The following is a 19,775-nucleotide window of genomic DNA, read 5'->3' as shown; positions in this document are numbered from 1 at the left end:
GATGTTCTGCAAGAAGTGTTTTAAGTGATATTTGTAAACAGAATACAGTAATCATAAAATTCTTTGGTTCGTTACCCAGGAATCTCTGAAACTGTAAGGGGTCAGAGAAATTCAGTACGTGCCTGAAGTAATATGTAAAAAATAATCTGATACAATTCTCTTTCCCTGATCGATGCCTAAGATATTCCTGCTCACTCTTGTTCTGTTAGTAGGATAACAGAATGAAAACTTTGTAGAGCTTATGAGCAGGTTAACCTACAGAGCAGTGTGAGAAAGTCTTGTTTCCACTGCATATAGCATTCTGGATATTAAAATGAAAACCTCTCCATGCTTGCAAACAATGCTGGAATTGGAAGATACGCTGATAGAAACAGACAAAAACAATCAGATTCCTACAAGATTAGGATTCTAGTAGAGGAATTATTTCCAATTCCATCCAATTGCAGAACTCCAGCAATGAAAGGAAACAAGATCCTGACATGTTGCCACAGTAACAAGGTTTTTGTTGTCAGGTTTTGCATTTAAACAGATCATGTCTGCTGAATTTTCAAAGCTAATCTGTCTTTTTCAGGTCTCTCTGTAATTGATCGAAACATAGCTCTCATGTCTCAAATTTGTAGATTCACAGATGACTGCTCTCCTTTCTTTCCTAGGATTAGCTGCAGCATTTCCTTATCAAGCACAGATTTAAAGAGCAATTCTCCTTGTTGCATATCATATGCCAACAATCTCCATATATGGTCTGAAAATACTTCATAATCTTATTTGTTATTGTGGCTCATATGATAGATCACTTTGTATTTGATTAAATTTCTCTGGAAAGTGCTAGATATTTCAGTTCCTGTTATTGTAAGATTTACAATCTCTATACTAAGGATAAAATTTATGAATAAAACCAAAATAAAACAAAGAAAAACACACACATGCAAGCCAGAAGTATCCTGCAGTATCATAAAGAATGAAGGATTATATTCACGCAATATCCTACCGAGGGTGACAACTATGTATAATCATGTGCACAAATGTAGGGCTGCAACTAAGTGAGTAGTAGTTCTGCAGAAAAGGATCTAGAGATTACAGTGAATCATAAGATGAATGTGAGTCATGTTGTTATAAAAAATGTAAACATCATACCCAAATGTATAAACACAAAGATTGTCTGTAGAGCATACAAGATAATCCTTCTACTCCCTTTGGCATTGGTTAGGCCACAAATGGAGTACAAATGAAGAAAAGATGGAGTGACTGGTAATCTAGAGAACATGAACCAAAAGGAAAGATTAGAGAAAAAGTAGGTCGTTTGTGTTGTTCAAAATAGGTTATTCACTGTGCATAGTTACATTGCAAATACATACAGCTTTTGGCCTCAAGACCTTTTTGCTTAAGCAGTATTTGTAGGACAAGCACATTCTTTTCTCCTTCTCTGTTCATGGCTTACATAAGAGCATCCCTTGGTTTCTCTAGAGCTGAGTAGAGGGGAAGGATCAACTCCCTCAACCTGCTGGCAGCACTCTTCCTAATGCAGCCAAGGATGCTGTTGGCCTTTCTTGCCACAACAGCACATTTCTGCCTCATGTTCAACCTGTTGCCCACCAAGACCCCAGGGCCTTTCCTGCAAAGCTGCTTTCCAGCCAGTTGGCCTCCAGCCTGTATTGGTGCATGGGATTATTCCTATTCAGGCACAGGACTTTGCATTTCCCTTTGTTGAACTTCATGAGAGTCCTTTTGCCCATGTATCCAGTCTGTCAAGGTCCCTCTGAAGGGCAGCACAACCCTCTGGCACATCAATCACTCCTCACCATTCTGTATCATCTGCAAACCTGCTGAGGGTGCACCTTGTCCCAGCAATCTAAGTCATTAATGAAGATGTCAATTAGAACTGGACTCACTATCGACCCTTGGGGTACAACAACTAGGGACTGGCCTCTAGCTGGACCTCGTGCTGCTGATCACAACACTATAAGCCTGGCAGTTCAGCCAGTTTTCAATCCACCTCATTGTCCGCATATCTAGCCAGCACTTCATCAGCTTGTCTCAAAGGATGTCATGGGAGACAGTGTTGAAAGCCTTACTAAGGTGTAGATAAGCAACATCCAGGACCAGAGCCTGTAAACACTAGAAGAAGCCTTGTCATCCAAAGCTCTCAACTGGTTCATCATCTGTCCCTAGGCAGAGCTCCATTGCGTTCCAGCTGCTCTCCCACATAAAGGGCAACTTCCCCTCCTCACCTTCCCAGCCCATCCTCCCTAAAGGGGCTATATCCATCCGTTGCAGCACTCGAGCTGTCTGAGCTATCCCACTACCAAATTTAATTCCTCATGGTAATCAGACTCTGCCTCATGAAACTCTCTAGCATTAGATAGCAGTACCAAGACTAGGGACAGGGATCTCAGGGCACTAACAAGCACTGAAGACAAGACAACACCCTCAGATCTAACAGAAATGCCTGGAAAGCATCTAATCCTTAAGGCCTGCTCAGAAAGAAATGATTCCGCAACCTCAGAAAGCAAAACATACATCACAGAGGACATAATATCACAATCTTTCCGCCTTTCCTTAACCCTCCTACAAATGCCATTATCTACTGTGGTCAGGGTAAAAAGGAACAGCTGCTGTGGAAAGGGAGACCCATTTAGCTAAAAAGTCAGAGACTTCAGTTTCTAAGTGAACTGCAGTATGTCCTGATTTGACTGGCAATCTCCCATGAACATAGGCAGTCAATAGGTAGTCAGACACGATCTTCACTAATGAAGATTTGGTATGGAGGCTTGACACAAAGTATGTACAATTGAGGCTTTTTGGATCAGCATTTAAGCTGATGATCTGCTCAGTACAAACCTTGGGGTATGCTTCTCTCTCTCCTTCTGCGCTTTGGGCGTGAAGTCCTGTCAGATGGGGCTCTTACCCAAAATGCATTCCTCTCTTAGACAGACTCACGTGCCCACCTGAAAAAGTGTCCACCACAGCTATGACAAAATGTGAAGCCTGCAAAAGTGAACGCCTTCCAGTGAGGAAGCCATTTCAAGGTTCCAATCAAAAATTAAAATGGCTCAAAGAAAGTAGAAAGGGAGACTGTTTTTCCTCATTAACTCTCCCCCACAAGATACTCGTGATAGAAGCAAGGCAAACTACATTAAATAGTTCGGTATCAAGGGAAAGAAAAGCCTCTCGGGAGTTAAGGATGACAGTAACACTGTTATTTATACTGTGGGGTGTTTCTTTTTTATTATTATTATGGTAATTAAAATACTGTAGCATTTTGTTAATCCTTTGGGCTTAGAAATTTAATGGATTATTATTTGTATTTTAAGAATAGTTGTCTTTTATAATAACTACCGCACATAGCTGAGGATTTTTTTTTTAATATATGTTTTTAGCCAAGGAGCTTGTAATACCTTCCCTCCACACATTTGAGCAAAACTGTTTATAGGGATTCTTCCAGTATAGCATCCCATTCTGAAAAAAACACTTTCAAAGCCACTGTAAAATAAGATCAGCAACTACTGACATGTAACACTCGCCTTCGGTAATATTATACAGCTAGATTCAAACAGGTGAGCTCAACCCTAGCATGGTTATCCTGACTAATCTCTAACTCCAGTGCAACTTCACTAGTTACCATAGAGACATTCCTGTGTTTCACCCAGCCCTCCAGGGAGCCTATTCCAGAGTCTAAACAAACAGGGGCATGCTAAGACATTGGATCTGTTACTTTGTACTACCTGCAAGTCCACATACTACTGCATTTGTCAGCTTAGGTGAGTTCTAGAAGTGTCATTTTCTTGAGATCTGTTCTTACTTTCTTCTTTGTATCTTGCACTCTCTGCTCTTGCAGTTTCTAAACAAAAGAGATTTTTTAATACCATTTGGAAGTAACTAGTTCAGTAGTGCAGAGTCACAGCTACAGTGTACCCAGAAGTGCTTGGATATGGCAAGCCCTTAGTGTAGTTTTAAGTTCTGGCACCGTTTACATTCTTTTTTCTTAAGTAAGATATAAAATGTGTGATTTCTTTACTTGTCAGAATAACCTCTTGGTCTGATTTAAAATACCTGTAATGCTGTATCAAGTTTTGTAACAATTCTAGTTAACTATTTCATGGCACAATACCTAATTAAAAACACTGCTTCTGCAATATGCAGTGCATTTAACAACAAACAAAACGGACTGAAGAAGTATGTTCTTTGGACCACTTGCTAGGGGCTGGCCTTTCTTTATATAGTGTCAACACAAGGTAGGAGCCTCTGTTGCTGTATCTCTCAGTATTACCCAGTACAAACATTAAACAGGACTGGGTAATAACAGTATTTGGAATATTCACAAAAAAAAAAGATCAACATTTGAGTAAACTCCCAAATACTCTGTATTAATGAAATAACAACAAGGTAATCATTTTGAAATTTCCTATGCTTAATAAAGCCATGAGGGACAAACTATACTGATTTGACATTAAAGTATTTTAAGTGAGATCTAAGATGAATGCTAGAATAGGCAAGTGTTCATTACTTGTCTTTCTTAGACTTAAAATTAAATTTTCCTAAATTTTTTAGGGTTTTCCCTCTTCCACTTTTGTTTTAGGCAGTTGTAACAAACGGGTATACTAAAAGTTATTACATACCATATAGAAAAATTAATTTTCAATTAAAAAAACATATATTTGCACCAGAAGTTTGAGATCCGTCATTAAACACATGGCCAAGAGATGTATTTAAATTGAATCAGCTCTTTTTTAATACCGTACATTTCACAATGTAGAGACCACGGACTACTCAAGTTATCCAGTAAGTGCATTCAAAGGAAACTATTATTTGTGCCCAAGGCAATTCAGACAAAGAGGAGAGAGTGGATTAAACACAGAAAAACCTGCTGCTAGACAGGAAAAGTAAGACATTATAATGGATGGAATACAACTTACGCACTGTCCAGTTCTTTTAACTTGCTACCTCGTGGCAATATACATTGTTCAGGACACAGATAATGTCTCCCTTATAAATGAGACTATGCACACAAAGACACAGAGTGGGTTCGGAAAAACAATAGCTCCTAAAATAGTTGTTTTTATTTTCATTTTTATTTAGTCTATATAGACCACTCACAGAAACATGCATACTATGAGGCAAATATGATTTTACATCATTTCCAGATGATTAAGTTTCCTGTATTTTTTCTTATAATAGTAATAACGGTATATTTGTAATTTTGCAGATGATTTATGCAATACACCAGATGACACACTGGTGATATCAGGAGGACTGTATGATGCACCACAGATTTACAACCCTGACATGACAGCACCAGAACATAATGAAGTTCAAACTGATTATTTACCATTTGAGTCTAGATGTGGGCAGTACAGACTTGAATATTTACCTGTTCAGATGAAAAAGGACTCTTCTCCACCTTCAAGACATTACCACATGACTCACAATAACTATGACATGCAGAAATTTCTTATGGTAGTTTTAATGCTTAAGTAGCATTTCTAATTATCCCTGCTTAAGTTTCTTGCCATTTCTTCTAATATAATGTCAGATACTGAACATATACTGCTATGCTGGAAATCATGCTTGGTTAATATACATGAAAACATTTGTTTTTCATGTAAAGTCTCAGTTAGCAATGGTTTAAACAATATTTAAATGACTTCCTGCAAAAATATCTCATATTATGGAATTAGCAAGATTATCAATGTGTAGGCTAGACTTGATGTGGATTTTGAATCTTAACTTCAATACTGCAAAATTATAGTTTATCAATTTATATGTAAACCACAGGTGAGAAGACAAAGTAGTAGAAGTTTTATTATACTCAGAAACAAATTTTATTTTTGATTACTCAGTCACTAGCTTAGGAGCTAAGTGTGCATACCTGTTGAAGATGTCAACACTCAACAACAGCAACACTCAAAATTAGGAATAGGTTATCTTGAAATGAAATAACGATCATAGGCAGGTGTTTAGGTCTGGTATAAAACATCAATCCCTATTAAAAATAAATGACATACTGCACACATATGTTGTGTTTCACAGGTCTGCATTCCCTTTTGCTGCAAAGTAACCAAAGAGAAATTAGTAAGTAACATCCCAAACTAAAACGAAGAATAAGGGATTCTGAACAACATTCTGTGCACGTTTTTAAAAACGATAATTAAGATACCTGGGAGAGGTTTACAGGGATTATTTTACAGTACTCATGGTAAAATAATCCTTCTTGGAAAAAGCAGACATCTGGAACTTGTGTGTTATAAGCAGCTCCTTTGTTCTTTCCTTTGGTCTGATTTATAATATTTAAGCAGATGTATTATAAAAACTTAATATTCCACATATGTATCAAACACCTCTCCAGTAAGAAAAGTCATTCTAACTTCTCAGAAAGATCACTTGCACAACACATTCCATTTAAAAAACATGGAGAAAAAGACAGTACATTCTTTAAGACCTTTGGAAAATATTTATCAGTTACATACAACAAGAAAAACATTAATATCGCTGCTCAACAGATAAGGTGTAAGGAGCCCAAAGTATTAAACTATGCATAGAGTTGCTAATCCGAAACAATGAAACATGTAAGTTTTGCTAACCAATTCAGATGAAGCCAGGATTTTGAATTTTCTTAATATTTTTAGATAGATGTACCTGTAGTCTTCTTGTTATCTTTAGGGACTGAATTAAGTTTTTGTTGTTGTTGTGAAACCAAGATTAAGCAAGGATTAACACCGGAATCTATTTTGCTCTAAGTTATTTTTATGCTTATATGGCAGAAACTGTTAGTCCTTAGGAAGGATGTCTGGCTATTTAGATCTGTATTCTAATACATAAAGAAACAACATTTAGTCCCACACTTCACATTTTGGATAAGCCATTTAATGAAATCTCAAAATTGTGCTTACAATCTGAAAATATAAGTATGCATATCTTATTCCTTACGAAGCTGAACTGTTTTTAAACCTAAGTAATTTTTTATTGAAAATACAATTTTAAACATTTCAGAACTATTTTAACATACTGAAGTTGTGGCTACTGAAAACAAAGCAGTCTAAAAAGATAAGAACACGTAAAATGAACCAAAAGCAAGACAACTTGAAATAAAAGTTCCTTTTAAAAGCTTCAGCATTAAATAATATCGTTTTGTGAATTATTATTAAAAAAAGAGAGTAAATTTAAAAGAACAAACTGAATTTCCTCAAAACCAGTGTTTTGAAGATGCCAGACAAAATATCTTTCCTTTTAAAGAAGTTTTCTTTGTAGTTATTTCAAAGTTAAAAAGTGAGCTAACTTTTGTCTCTAGGCTTCTTATAGCATATGGAATGAAACGCAGAAAATGCTCTGCAGGTTGCTGTAGTTATGTATCTACCAAGATTATTCATATGAAGGAAATTAATGAGATTAATTTGATACTGAATAATGAAATTAATATGAATACTGAACACATACTGGATAAGACAGAAAAATGCAACAGTGTACCAACTCTGAAAGAATAATAATTCTGTGTTATACTGATCAAATAATGTTAATTTCAAGCAAAGAGTTTTTCAGCTTCTTTCATTTTTCTTTTCCTGTCCATTTTAGAAACTGCAGTCCATCCAGCCTCTCGCATTTTTCTCATACTTGTAATTTTCAGTGCAGAGCCTGGAGTTTTTAGGTTTGATGTTGTTGGTTTCTAAGAAGACAAATATAATCATCCATTAATTTCTATACTAAATTTGATTAACTGTTCACTTTGATCTGAAGAAAAGCTAAGATACCTTTTTTGGTGTCATAGCACATAACTGTGAAGCTTGAGGATAATCTTTGTATAATTTTTTAAAGATTTCTTCTTCTGAGACTATGCTCTTAAATTAAAAAAAAGAAAGGTTAATCACAATATTCGGAAATCTCTTTTCTTTTCCCTTAAAAATACTAGAGTATGAAAAAAGTTAAAATATTATTATGAAGCCTCAACAGTTCAACAAAAACAATGTAAAAATTCATTATAAAAAGGAATTTATATTTTTACAGAGTAGTACATTATTTGTGATACAGTTACTAATTTAGTACACTAGTGTTATTCCAGAAAGAGCCAATGAAATAAAAAGATACACATACATTTTGTCTTGTATACAGAAGCCCACAACTTTATATATATTCTTAGATATAGCAGTGTACATAACAAGTCATTAAGCACACTATTTGTTTCAGATTTTTACCAGGAGGTCACTGTGTTCAGAGCTATCTGACTGAGTATCCAGCTGTAGAAGCACTTTTTGCTTTTTCCTCATACACCCTTCTGAAAGCAGATTTGTGCTTTCACTTTGTAGCTTACATATTGGGGGAGTCTTTACAACATATGTCTAGGGGGAAAAAAAATAAAAGATGTTATTTAAAAATTTCATTTTCAGTGGTACTTCTAGAATGTAAAACTAAACCTATAACCCAGTTTACAGACTGAGTGTCCAGGCGGACACTAAAGAGATGATGTAGAACTATCACCTTCCCCTTCAAAGCATGAAGCAAAGATCCACACAAAAGCAAAAAATACAATATATCATTTTTCTATTGCCAAACAAGAAAGAACAGGAAGTCCCAGAAGAACTGAGTTTTACGGCACACTATATCCATCCCCTTTTATCTCGTGCATGTATTCAGTTCTTATTCTGAACTGTAGTCACTACAAACAGAACATAACCAAAACTGCAGGAAGAAGCTTTCAGTAAGCCACTGACAGCGTTATCAAGATTTTTTCTTTTTTTTGCTAGAAGTTAAACTTATCAGTTTGTTTGCAACATTACATTTTTAGAAAGAATAACACAAAAATGACTGTTATTCTTTTGTTCCGATATAAACATTGCATCTGAGCTTCTGACAAGGTAGAAACATGAGGCTTTATGGTTATGACAAAGCAGTCAGGAATACGTTGATAATTTTTACAGCTACACAAGTTATTTTGTGTTTCACAAGGGAAAAATGTGCCTTTTACAAAACTTTCTTTTAAGATTAAGTAAAAAACACTAGAGACGTTATTAAATTCACAGTCCCTATAAAACAAGTGACCGATCAGGGAAGACAAATGAAATAAATGAGCAAGCAAAATGGAACACTGTTGGAGCCCCTTCACAAACTGTTTTCTAGTATCACTGAGGAATGCATATTTTCTTGTGGCTATCCATCTTTTAAATCCCTGTTTATCACAAAGAAAAATAAAGTGTCTCTAGAGAACTAAAAAATACAGTCAAAAAAATAAAACAAGAACAATTCATTACCATACTATAAGTTACAAACCTTTAATGATGGACTGCACAAAGTACTTTTTGCAGATGCTGAAGGAGTCATTTCTTTATTTTCCATTATGTTGACTTTTGTAGGAATATAATTTGGAGATAATTTTTTTTTTGAATTGATAGATGCAGAGTCCAGATCTAAATGAAGTTTAGGAGTCTCAGAAAAGTGAGTCTGTATTTTCTAAAATTAGAAAAGGCTTAAATTAAGAGCAAATTCATGTCTTTTGTCCAATGAATATTATTTAACATGAAACTTCAATCAGATTGCATACATACAAATGTCATCAAATTCTATCATTGATTAATAATAAAACTACCTTGTGTTTCTTTTCTTTTTCAGGAAGTGTGTTTTTGGGGGGTTCTTTTGCAAGATTCTCCTAAAAAAGAGTTATGTCATAGGTAATAATTATTTTACTTTAATTTAGCTGTAGAACATATGCTCAGCATAATTACAGAACACTGTACACCAAAGATGCATTTTACAGTTGTCATTATTATAGTTCAAAAGACCCAGCCAAGCATGTCACACACAGTGCTACATTAACAAAAAAAATACCTTTTCTTCAATTTCTGCTTTAAGGTGTTCCTTAAGGGATGACAGTTCACTTTTCAAACACGATAACTCACTTTCCTAAAAACAATTAGATAATGGAAAGGTTAACTATTCTCAACCTGGAAAAAAAGAAAGCAGACCTAATAAAGCACTAATTCATAAGAATGTTCATTATTAACATAAAGAAAAGTCCATCTGTTCAATACAGCCAACATCCATAAAGTTAGGACTTAATGCTTAGAGGTACCTACAATTCATTTTCAGAATAATTCCACTTCTGTGAAGAGAAATGTCAGAAGGATACCGACTTTTAGGTAGACATTGTAGAACTACAATTTTAGACAGTCTTGAGGGGATGTTGGCTCTTAGAACTTTTCTCAAAGCTAAGCTTCCCAGAAAGCAAAAATGCAAAAAAGAGAATGCAACTCTAGGCTTGGAGGTTTTGTTTGTTTAAGAAGAGCTCAAATACTACTAAGAAACAGTTACTTGACCAGAACTGTTCAACGAAAGAACCTTTAATACTTGTGAGAAGGGGGAAAGAAAGAAAACTAATACAAAAGTTACTTAACCAAGTGATATGGTTAGAACACATGCACTATCAGGAAAGGTAGACAGAAAAGCACAGCATCTTCTATTTATTTTTAGAAACATCTGATATTTTAACACACATATTAAGGTCAGTAAGTGAAAACAGTACATTGAAGTTGGTCGGTTGATCTTCACTACTATTCAGTCCCGCTAGAGTAAACGCTTAACAAAACAAACAAAAAAGCAACAAAAATAAGCATTAAACAGGAAGAACTCTAATACAGTATTTATATTATATTACTCTGTCAGAATAGAGCAGGACAGCAGGCCCTCCATTAAATTACTTATTGCTGAAGTGTATATCTTACCAAGGATCTTTTTTCTGATGACTGCTCATGCTCTTTTATCTTAAGAAGTTTTAATTCTGTATCTTTTTCTTCAACCATTTTATCATATTGGTGCTGTGTTAAAAAAAAAAAGTTATTTGACTATATAATTATAAATATATCTCATCTTAAAACATCATCTGTTTTTTTCAGTAAAACTACTTTGGAGCTTCCGAAAGCACTATGAACAAACATTTAGACCTGCGCAGATAGTGCACAACAGAAAATGTACAGGTAGTGTTATTTTGTGGGGTTATTTTGTGTCCATGCAGCAATAAGTGTTCAAGCACAAAAATAATAAAAAAAAAATTAGCCATATTATTTTTCCTAATGGTATCTGCTAAATCTACTGCAAAACAGAGCAATAAAATGAGTCAATTAAAATACGTTATGTTAAACTGTCTAAAGTCACTAAGAAGTAAAGTCCTCATAAAAACAGGCCCAAACTGACACTGAAGAATATTGCATGAGCATAGTATCAAAGGAAGCCTGAATATTAACAAATCCTGCCAAGCACAAACATATGTATACCTTTATTCAGCCCAAACATAACATGTTGAAAAATGCAGCCTCCAGGACAGCTTCAGAAGACCACTGCCACCATCACATCTTACTTAAAGCAAAAGGGGACCTATGATGCGACTAGTTCACATCATTCTACGATTCCTAAAAATTTAGATAAATAGAATTTATCTGCCAGCAGACTTTTCAAAATCTGAAGATGAATTTATTTTTAGTTGTTTGAAAAGTCAAGCGCATGTTCAAACTCATTTTCTGAGACTCAGGTCTTTATTATGAAGTTTCATTTTCTAATCTGTAATACTCTGGTTTTGAAAAGTTTTTATTTAACATAGTATCACACACGACACATCACAGAAATTGGTAAAATCTCCTACCTTGTGCTTTTCCATAAGTGCTACCATTTCAGCAATCTTGTGTTGACATCGTATATCGGTTTCTTTCTGTATTACTGTTGTTTCATCAACCAGTAACCTCATCTTTTCTACCTGTTAGTAATAAGCTTCTTCTAATTCATGAACAATTAAGAACAACATGCTAACAAAATCTTAGTTTCATTTCTTCCCTCCCCGGTGGGTGCAATGTACAGTCTTCTTATGTAGTCTTCATTTGCTTTAAAGATCCTTTTCAAACCCTCCATCTTTCACACACTTTGTTAAGATGGGCAAGTAAAACCTAGATTGAGTACATCCATTCCTTTGCGGCAGACAAGTGCAAGGTTGAACCATGAGCAGTAAGGAGTAACTGAGTGGCAATTTAAGCACTCTGCCCTAACATTTTTTGACATTATCATCAAAAATTGTAGGAATCAAAATATGAATATTAGGAAAGTTATAATCTTATTTGCACCAAGAATAGAATTTCTGTGGACAATATCCTGACAAAAAGATTTTTTAGTCAGGTTCTTATCTTTAAAGACATACATAAATATTTCAACTTAAGAAGGCAGTGTTGTAAAGCTTTGCTCACAGGCACACACAGCAAGTTCCATTCCTGTCTATAGACTACTACATACGTGCAAGGAGTCTGGCCTATATAGCTTCATAAAATATATCAAGCATTTCGTAAGTTATCCTACATCAAAAACTAATTAAAAAGTTGCAGTAAAATTTAACAGCTCTCACCTCTTCAAGAAGTTTATCTTCAGTTAGTTTTTTTGCTTCAATTTCTTTTTGATAGATGTCAACTGTTTCCTTATGTTGCTTGTTCACATTTTCTATCTCTAACTGTAATTTATTCACCTTTTGAGAATGCGGAATTATTGCTGTTAGTTGTTCAGGAATAAATGCCTCTTTTTTTAAAAAAATTTTTAAATCTTACTTTAGAGCAGAATCACACTGTACTTTTCAGTTATGAGACTGCACTGTTTCCTATCTAAAATTCAGGTTTTCTCATGAGGAGCTGAATTTTTGCCTGAAGTGAGTTAGAAAACACTCATGGCAACTACATGACAGCACAATAGGAAAGACTGCCCATACTAGTTCTGCGCATCCAAGTCAATAAAGAAGCCCAAGGGCTAGTTAAGCACAAAAGAATCATTCCAATATAAAGGAATCATCTATTAGCAATCTGATAGTATTTTACCTTTTGTACGAAAGGCCCTTTAATAGGACTGTTATGGAATGCAAGGTCAGAAAATGAAGCATAACGGATAGTCCCCCAAGCTTTAGCAGCAATATGGCTGTAATATGTTTATAATTAAAAGTTTTGTTTAAATTAAGAAATGGAGAAACAGTTTATCTATAAATAGTTTATTTTCAGAATTTTATTTAATTCTAAAAAAGAAGGACTCATTTCAGCTGCTAATATTAACAAGAATTTGATATGAAATAAATAGGAAGAGCCTGGGGAATACACGCACTGCCTAACATCTGGGCACTCTGTACTGTATTTTAACCATACCTCCATCAGACTACTAAACAGAAATATCTCATTTGCATTGTTTGCTTCATTCCACTCGTTCAATACAATTTCAACCAACTAAGCAAGTCCATTCTTGGTTGTTTTTACTTTTACTAGGAAACTGAGGGAATTAAACATGAAAACAGGTTTGGAATCTCCAGAGAGCTTTACAGGAGTAAATCCTACTTGGGATTTACATGTTGCTCCTGAGCTGTATTTTTGTGATGAGCCAGATTAAAACCTTTGATGTCAGCACCTTCTAATATTTTTGCATGGGAAATGTTACCACACATAGACCTGTGTAGAAAGTTCAGCAAATACATCCAGAAAAGAGCTCAAGAGATCTCTTACCCACTCTCTGTTCCTGACCAAAGTCACCCTAAGTCCTGTATATTCTTAAAAAAAAATGTACAGATGGAGATTTTATTTCCTCTCTTGTCAATCTATTTAAGATTTAAAATCTTTTATGTTTTCCTACCAAGAATGTACTTTGATTACAATTTTTTCTTTAAGCGTGTCATTTGAATGCACTCAAAAAAGTCCACATCTTTCTTGAAGTGTGGTACCCAAAATGAATAATGTATGGGGTTTTTTTTTAAAGTTGCCCTTTTTTACCAGTAGGGAGGCATTAGTGATTAGCGTTCAATATACTACCAACTAAAAAAGAAAGGTACTTATGAGGAACAGAATTCCTTGAGATGTGATGTCCATCTCTTGTAAACATCTGATGGGCCAATTTCCAATGATTAAAATGTAAGCATCTTTAAGCATCTTCCAGAAGTTATGAGCACATTCTTGTCAAATGTTGAATGCTGTGTCTCAGCTCCATAAAAATTTAAGTATGTGCATTAATTACTGAGACTTAAGAAATACATTCAGTCTTTGCATTTTACCCTTATCATCTACATGAAGTGATTTAAACCTACCTTCCCTTCATAAAGGCTTGTTTTCTTGCTTTCTGCAGTAATTTTCTTTTTCAGCACCTTATTCTATTAAAATAAAATAAAAACCACTAACCTTTAATCAGTTAACAGAATTATGTAATGATTTAACTGCATAAAGTTGGGTGGAATCCACAACATTCCAGTTTTCAGCAAGCAAATAACTTTTTGTTGTTTAATTGTGCAGTTCAGGTTCCAGATCAATTCTCCAAGTAAAAGAGTGCTCGGCTACTTTAATAATACTGTCCTTTATGCTTCGTGACCTTATGAAAGGCTCCCCTTTCATAAGGGGAGAAAAGGAAGAAAAACCCAAGATGCATAGTACCTCTCGCTCTTCTACTATGTAGCTTATATAGAACATAAATTTACTCCTGTGCTGTACTATAAAGGAAGAACTGATGTAATGATATACTGATTCTAAGCAGATGGCTCAGGGATTTTTTTTCTACAGTGGGGCAAATGCTGCTGATCGGAAATATGCAGATGTCATCATGAAGAATCCAAACATATTTCTACATTAGTTATTTACAATTTGTCCTAATGTACAGCTCTTTTCTACTACTGGTAACCGAGACAGGTCATTATTTCAAATATATTGATGATACCATGTACTAAATGAAAATAACAGAAGTTCATCAGAGATAATATTGCTATATTTGCACTTTATAAAAGAAGGGATAATTTTACAAATCAAATAATTCCAAAGGCTATTCTTTAATTTGCTCAGAGGTAAGATTACAAAAAGAAAAATGCTATAAATTACATAGCTATATCTAAATTCATCACATCAGACTACAATTGCTGAATAGTAACAGTAACCACAAAATACCTGTACATTTTATGGATTTGTGACTTTTTAAAACTGTGCCTACCTCCTGTTGCATCTCTTCAATGTATTTGGTTTTATTTTCCACCTGTTTCTTTAAATTATTCAACTAAAAGAGGTATTTCAAACATTAATTAACAAACTGCTAAAAAATGATTCAATGTATTAAACATTTTTGTCAAAGTGCTTAAACATACACATTGCACAGGTTAGATTAATTTACAAATTAATTAAGTTTGTAAACTTAAAACTGAACTTAAAGTTTTGAAATTCCATTAAGTTGTAAATTTGCACAAGTTTTGAAATTCCAGTGGGACTGAAAAACATGCTAAGATTTTACAGTTATTAGTTTTAACCATGAAATACTGTGAGAATTTTGCTAGCCCAACATCACATCATCAAGACTAATAGTAATGAAACAGTTTGTCAGCAGTTTTAGAGCTTGGCCAAAATAATAGTAATAATAATTCCCCAATTAAAAAACAATCTTATTTGAAATACTGAAGTTCTCTACTATGCACAAATAAAGAAATGTTTATACCTTATTTTCTAAAATCTTTAACTGCTTTTCCTTTCTTGACATTTCATTTTCAATACTTCTAGTCTGAAATTATAATTGTTTTTTAAATCTAGTCAAAATATTATCAGAATTTTGGTACTCTTAAAGAAAAAAGCAAAATGGTAAAACTGCTACTAATTACCATATTACAATTTCAAAGCACAGTTCCCTCAAAAATGAGAATTAAATTTCTTATCTGTTCTATATTTATTTGTAAAAGGTAACTAAGCAACCATTCCATGCCCTGATTATCTTCAAATTTAATTTTACAGTAAAATGTTGAAATCCAATGTGATGTTAAAAATCCGTGTGAAAATACAGTAAGAAAATAAAAACACTTGAATATAGTTCTACTGTAACTCATACTACATATTGAAAGCAAATCCCTATCCCATCCATCACTAAAGGGTAGGGAACAGGGAAGGAAAAAAAAAAAAAAAAAGAGGGTTTCTTTGTTTTCCTGAAATATAACAAATCTGCACTCATAAGCCTCCATGTAAAGAGTAAATATCCTAGTGGAAGTCCCTGTCTTTTAAAATGGAAGGGCTCAGCATGTCTACTTATGTTGATTTAATTGGTAACATCATTAAATGAGAAAAATCTCTCCAAAAGACTGCATCTCTAGGTAGGGATCTGCAGGAAAAAATAGAAGTTTTACATTTATATTGTGCCCTATAGGCAACATTATAGTTTTATATGATAAAGCACATTATGTATCATACATTTTCTTCACTTTCATGCAGTTTACTTTTAATCTCTTCACCCTTTGCCATCTTCTCCTTCAAAGACTCCAGTTCATTTCTAAATGCCAAATTAGCAAGTATTAGTAAATATTTAAAAACTTTAGACTACTTTCACTACTGCTAAAAAAAAAGTTCTAAAAAAAGCTGCTTTGTTAATACAACTAATATTCATAAGAACTTCATAAGCTGTTCATTGAAAAGATGCAAAAGTGACTGATAAGTTAAAAAATTACAGGTCAGATATTAAGTATGGAAAAATATTCTTATGACTTGAGTAAAATATATTCTAAGCTGTAAGACTGTGAAGCACCTATGAAATACGGAAGGCTACTCATTAATTGTGTCAGGCGAGACAAAGACTACTTCAAAGGGTAACATTTAATCAATTTAATTTTTTCCGCATTTAACCCATAAATTCTATTTGCTTTTTATTTTCTTCACAAATAAGATCATCTAAAAAAGCATTATTAAAAATCACAGAAAACAGCATCTGAGCACTGCATTAATGGCAACAGTGAAAGAATCAAGACTATTTCTTCAAACAACATTTTCCTTAAATATTTGTTCCTACTTGCCTTAACTGGCCATTTTCTTCTTCCAGGTTTTCTAATAACTTCTTTGTATTTTCTTCTTTTTTTCTATTATCCTAAATAAAGGCATATGTAAATAAAATGAGTGAAACTCAAAGTGACAGCTCAAACAGTATCTCAACCTGCCTCATTACAAGGGTAACTGCACTTCCTTTTGCTTTTTAAGCACAAAAAGCAGTTTCCAATATACCATGTAACTTATATTTTTAACTGAATGTTGTCCTTCAAAAACAGATGAAAGTTTACAACTTGCCTCATGACCTTCTTGAAGTTTCTTGAGTTCTGCAGCTATATGACTTTTCTCCTGTGCTATTTGTTCTTTTTCTAATAAAAGCTTATTGAAATCCACCGTTAGTTGCTCATTCTTTAGCCTAATTTAAAATATGTGGTCAGAGGAAAAAAAAGAACATGTGTTGTTAAATCTCCTTTTAAGTTCAACTTAACTGTTATAAAAATGTTCACGCTGAAATAAGTCCAGGCATGTATCTGCAAAATTGAGCTCTACAGCAAACTTAGTAGAGAGTAACAGTGATGTGAAGAGGCTCTCAGAGGAGGAAAGAAAGTGAGAAGCAACTTTCATATAACGGTTACTGGAGGGGACCTAGTCCAACATCCAGCTCAAAGCATGGTCAACGTTCAGAAATACTTTCTCTTCATGTAATACATCCAAGTCACAGATATAGGGAACTATTACATGTACATAAATATAAAAAATGTATTTTATAAATGTAAATATATAAAGGCTGTCATACCATGTGCTTAACTTCAAAATGTTTAGAAAATGATAGATAATTTCGCTGTATATTAAAATAGCTATGTAACACAAAAATAATAAACAAATCCAAAATTTTCAGAAAAGATCATACATCTCTTGTTCAAGATCTGCATTCAGTGTCATAAGCTGTTTTAAACAAGTTTCTTTTTTTTCAACTGTACCAGTCAGCTGTACTTTCAGATCATGTATTTCCTTCTGCAGAAGAAAAAGCATTGAGTGTACACATGTGAATCACAATTCATGAAAGCTGCCAGAAATTAACAGACAACACAAAGCTTCAAGTTAAAATAAAACTGCAGACATGCCATAAATTAGGCGGTTTGGATCTTTACATCTCTCTAGTGTAACGCAGAAGTGTGAGATACTTAACTCTGATATGAATACTAAATATGTCCCCCTGTTGTATAGTCCAAGTAACTAGCCTGTGAAAGTACTGACAAAGTTATCTTTCTCTGAGCATTTAAATAAAGACATTGTTGCCTTAGACCTCATGAGCTTTTGTATTACTTAAATGCAAAAAATAAATAAATAAATCACAACATTCCAGTACTATGTGATAGTATAAGCACACATTTTGGATGCATGCTGAACCATGATGCAAAACTCTTCCCTCAGAAACCCGCTGTCATTACAAGATAAGGTAAACCCTGTAAGGTAAGGTAGTTTATAATATGTAAATGCTTTGAATACTATTTCCTCTGAATCACTAGTGATACAGTGATACCACATGCACTAGCAGGCAGTTGATTTAAAGCAAAGTGTGTGTGCGTGTGTGTGCATGCATGCATGAGTGTGCATGCATGTGTGTGTTTAAAAATTAAACACAGCAGATAATGAACTTCTGGAATTTCTTATCATGGAAGGCTATAAAGGCAAACAGTATCAGGAGGTTCAAAAACAGATGAGATGTGTGAACATGAACAAGTCCATAAACTGGTAATAAAGGGAAGAGGAAGGGATGTGTCCTCTAACATCCTTAATACACTGACTGTAGGAATGCAGGGGGAATGGACCATACACAATGGCCAGGCTAGTAGGCTCTTATACTATAAAGCATCTTCTACTGCATCAAGAGTGGAGTACTGCACTGGATGGACCACTGGCCAGACTCAATATAAGATTTCCTATGTTCTTATATTCAAGCAATAATGTGTAACTTAACAATTTATAAAAACATGTTACAATCACCCTTTATTCAGACCTCTCTAACTTGGAGAATATTTTTCATTTCTTTTTCTCTCTCCTGCAATTTTTCAACAGTAGTCTCAAGATACTTCTTCTTCACCAAAAGTCCTTGAACTTTTTCCTAATTTAAGAACATTAATGAAACTCCGTTTAGAAAATTCCATGTTTAGCATATATGTAATAAGCAATTTATAAAATGTAACCGTGGTTTCACATCATGTTACTTTAGCTGATACACTTTGTTAAACTAGTAAATTTAAGATCCTAACATCATCCTGTAATAAAAGTATACTTCATATAACTCAGACAGCTGTAACAGAAAAAAGGCCTGTGTCAAGATTTATCAGGGTTCACAGAGATCAAAGCTGCTTACCTCAGGAAACTTCTGTGATAAGGAGAAAAGAACATCCCATGTGCTGGGAGTACATGGAATGTGGTATTATAACCCATGAGACCTTTCTGCAGGCTCAGACTCAAGCATCTTTTCTATAAAGGGATGCGTATCAGTCCAATGGGCACTGCTCTTTAGATAGTACACACTGCAGTATGAAGGACACCTCACCATAACTAACACCCCAAACAGCAAAATAATCACAAAAAAACTATTATTTATTAATCACTCATTTTGTTGTACATAACCTTCTCGCAAACCTTCTTGTAACCTTCTTCCACTGCCTTTCCAGCATGATTTCATAAGCTTGGTTACTCTTTAAGCATCAAAATAAAGTCTTTACAAAATAAGCCTTTAGAAGGCTTAATTTTTAGAGGACTAGTACAAAGAAAACTATCCAGTCATGAAATTATCTCTACTGTCAAAAAATTAATTGATAATTTAGCCTTAAATATCATGTGCTTGGTATTCACAAGGTTTGGGCTTATGTTCATCACAAAAAAACCCCATATATTTTTCAGAAAGGTTCAACATGAGGAAAGAAAATGAGTACTAGGCATAACTAAAAATAGGAAACCTTTATATCCAGAGGGAGCAGTATTTGAATAGCTGTGAAAGAAGCA

The 19,775-nt window shown here is 34.2% G+C and overlaps 1 protein-coding gene across 1 annotated transcript in view; it reads right to left on the bottom strand.

Annotated features, from left to right (window-relative positions):
• Nucleotides 1–4,900: 4,900 nt before the first annotated feature.
• The window catches only part of SYCP1 (synaptonemal complex protein 1), a 28,538-nt gene continuing 13,663 nt past the window's right edge, over nucleotides 4,901–19,775 (bottom strand). The window contains exons 15-31 of the mRNA XM_064497963.1: nucleotides 18,778–18,882; nucleotides 17,668–17,771; nucleotides 17,055–17,172; nucleotides 16,787–16,857; nucleotides 16,191–16,269; nucleotides 15,451–15,513; nucleotides 14,956–15,018; nucleotides 14,069–14,131; nucleotides 12,365–12,481; nucleotides 11,618–11,728; nucleotides 10,704–10,796; nucleotides 9,811–9,885; nucleotides 9,572–9,631; nucleotides 9,256–9,435; nucleotides 8,184–8,327; nucleotides 7,743–7,829; nucleotides 4,901–7,657 (exon numbers count right to left, since the gene is read on the bottom strand). Of these exons, the coding sequence (XP_064354033.1) occupies nucleotides 7,514–7,657; nucleotides 7,743–7,829; nucleotides 8,184–8,327; nucleotides 9,256–9,435; nucleotides 9,572–9,631; nucleotides 9,811–9,885; nucleotides 10,704–10,796; nucleotides 11,618–11,728; nucleotides 12,365–12,481; nucleotides 14,069–14,131; nucleotides 14,956–15,018; nucleotides 15,451–15,513; nucleotides 16,191–16,269; nucleotides 16,787–16,857; nucleotides 17,055–17,172; nucleotides 17,668–17,771; nucleotides 18,778–18,882 (1,677 nt within the window). The 3' untranslated portion in view covers nucleotides 4,901–7,513. The remainder of the gene's footprint in view (nucleotides 7,658–7,742; nucleotides 7,830–8,183; nucleotides 8,328–9,255; nucleotides 9,436–9,571; nucleotides 9,632–9,810; nucleotides 9,886–10,703; nucleotides 10,797–11,617; nucleotides 11,729–12,364; nucleotides 12,482–14,068; nucleotides 14,132–14,955; nucleotides 15,019–15,450; nucleotides 15,514–16,190; nucleotides 16,270–16,786; nucleotides 16,858–17,054; nucleotides 17,173–17,667; nucleotides 17,772–18,777; nucleotides 18,883–19,775) is intronic.

This window comes from Dromaius novaehollandiae, chromosome 27 (genome assembly GCF_036370855.1).
Source record: "Dromaius novaehollandiae isolate bDroNov1 chromosome 27, bDroNov1.hap1, whole genome shotgun sequence".
Taxonomy (NCBI): domain Eukaryota; kingdom Metazoa; phylum Chordata; class Aves; order Casuariiformes; family Dromaiidae; genus Dromaius; species Dromaius novaehollandiae.
The sequence above is the reverse complement of the archived record's forward strand: the minus strand, read 5'-3'. Positions and strand labels throughout refer to the sequence as shown.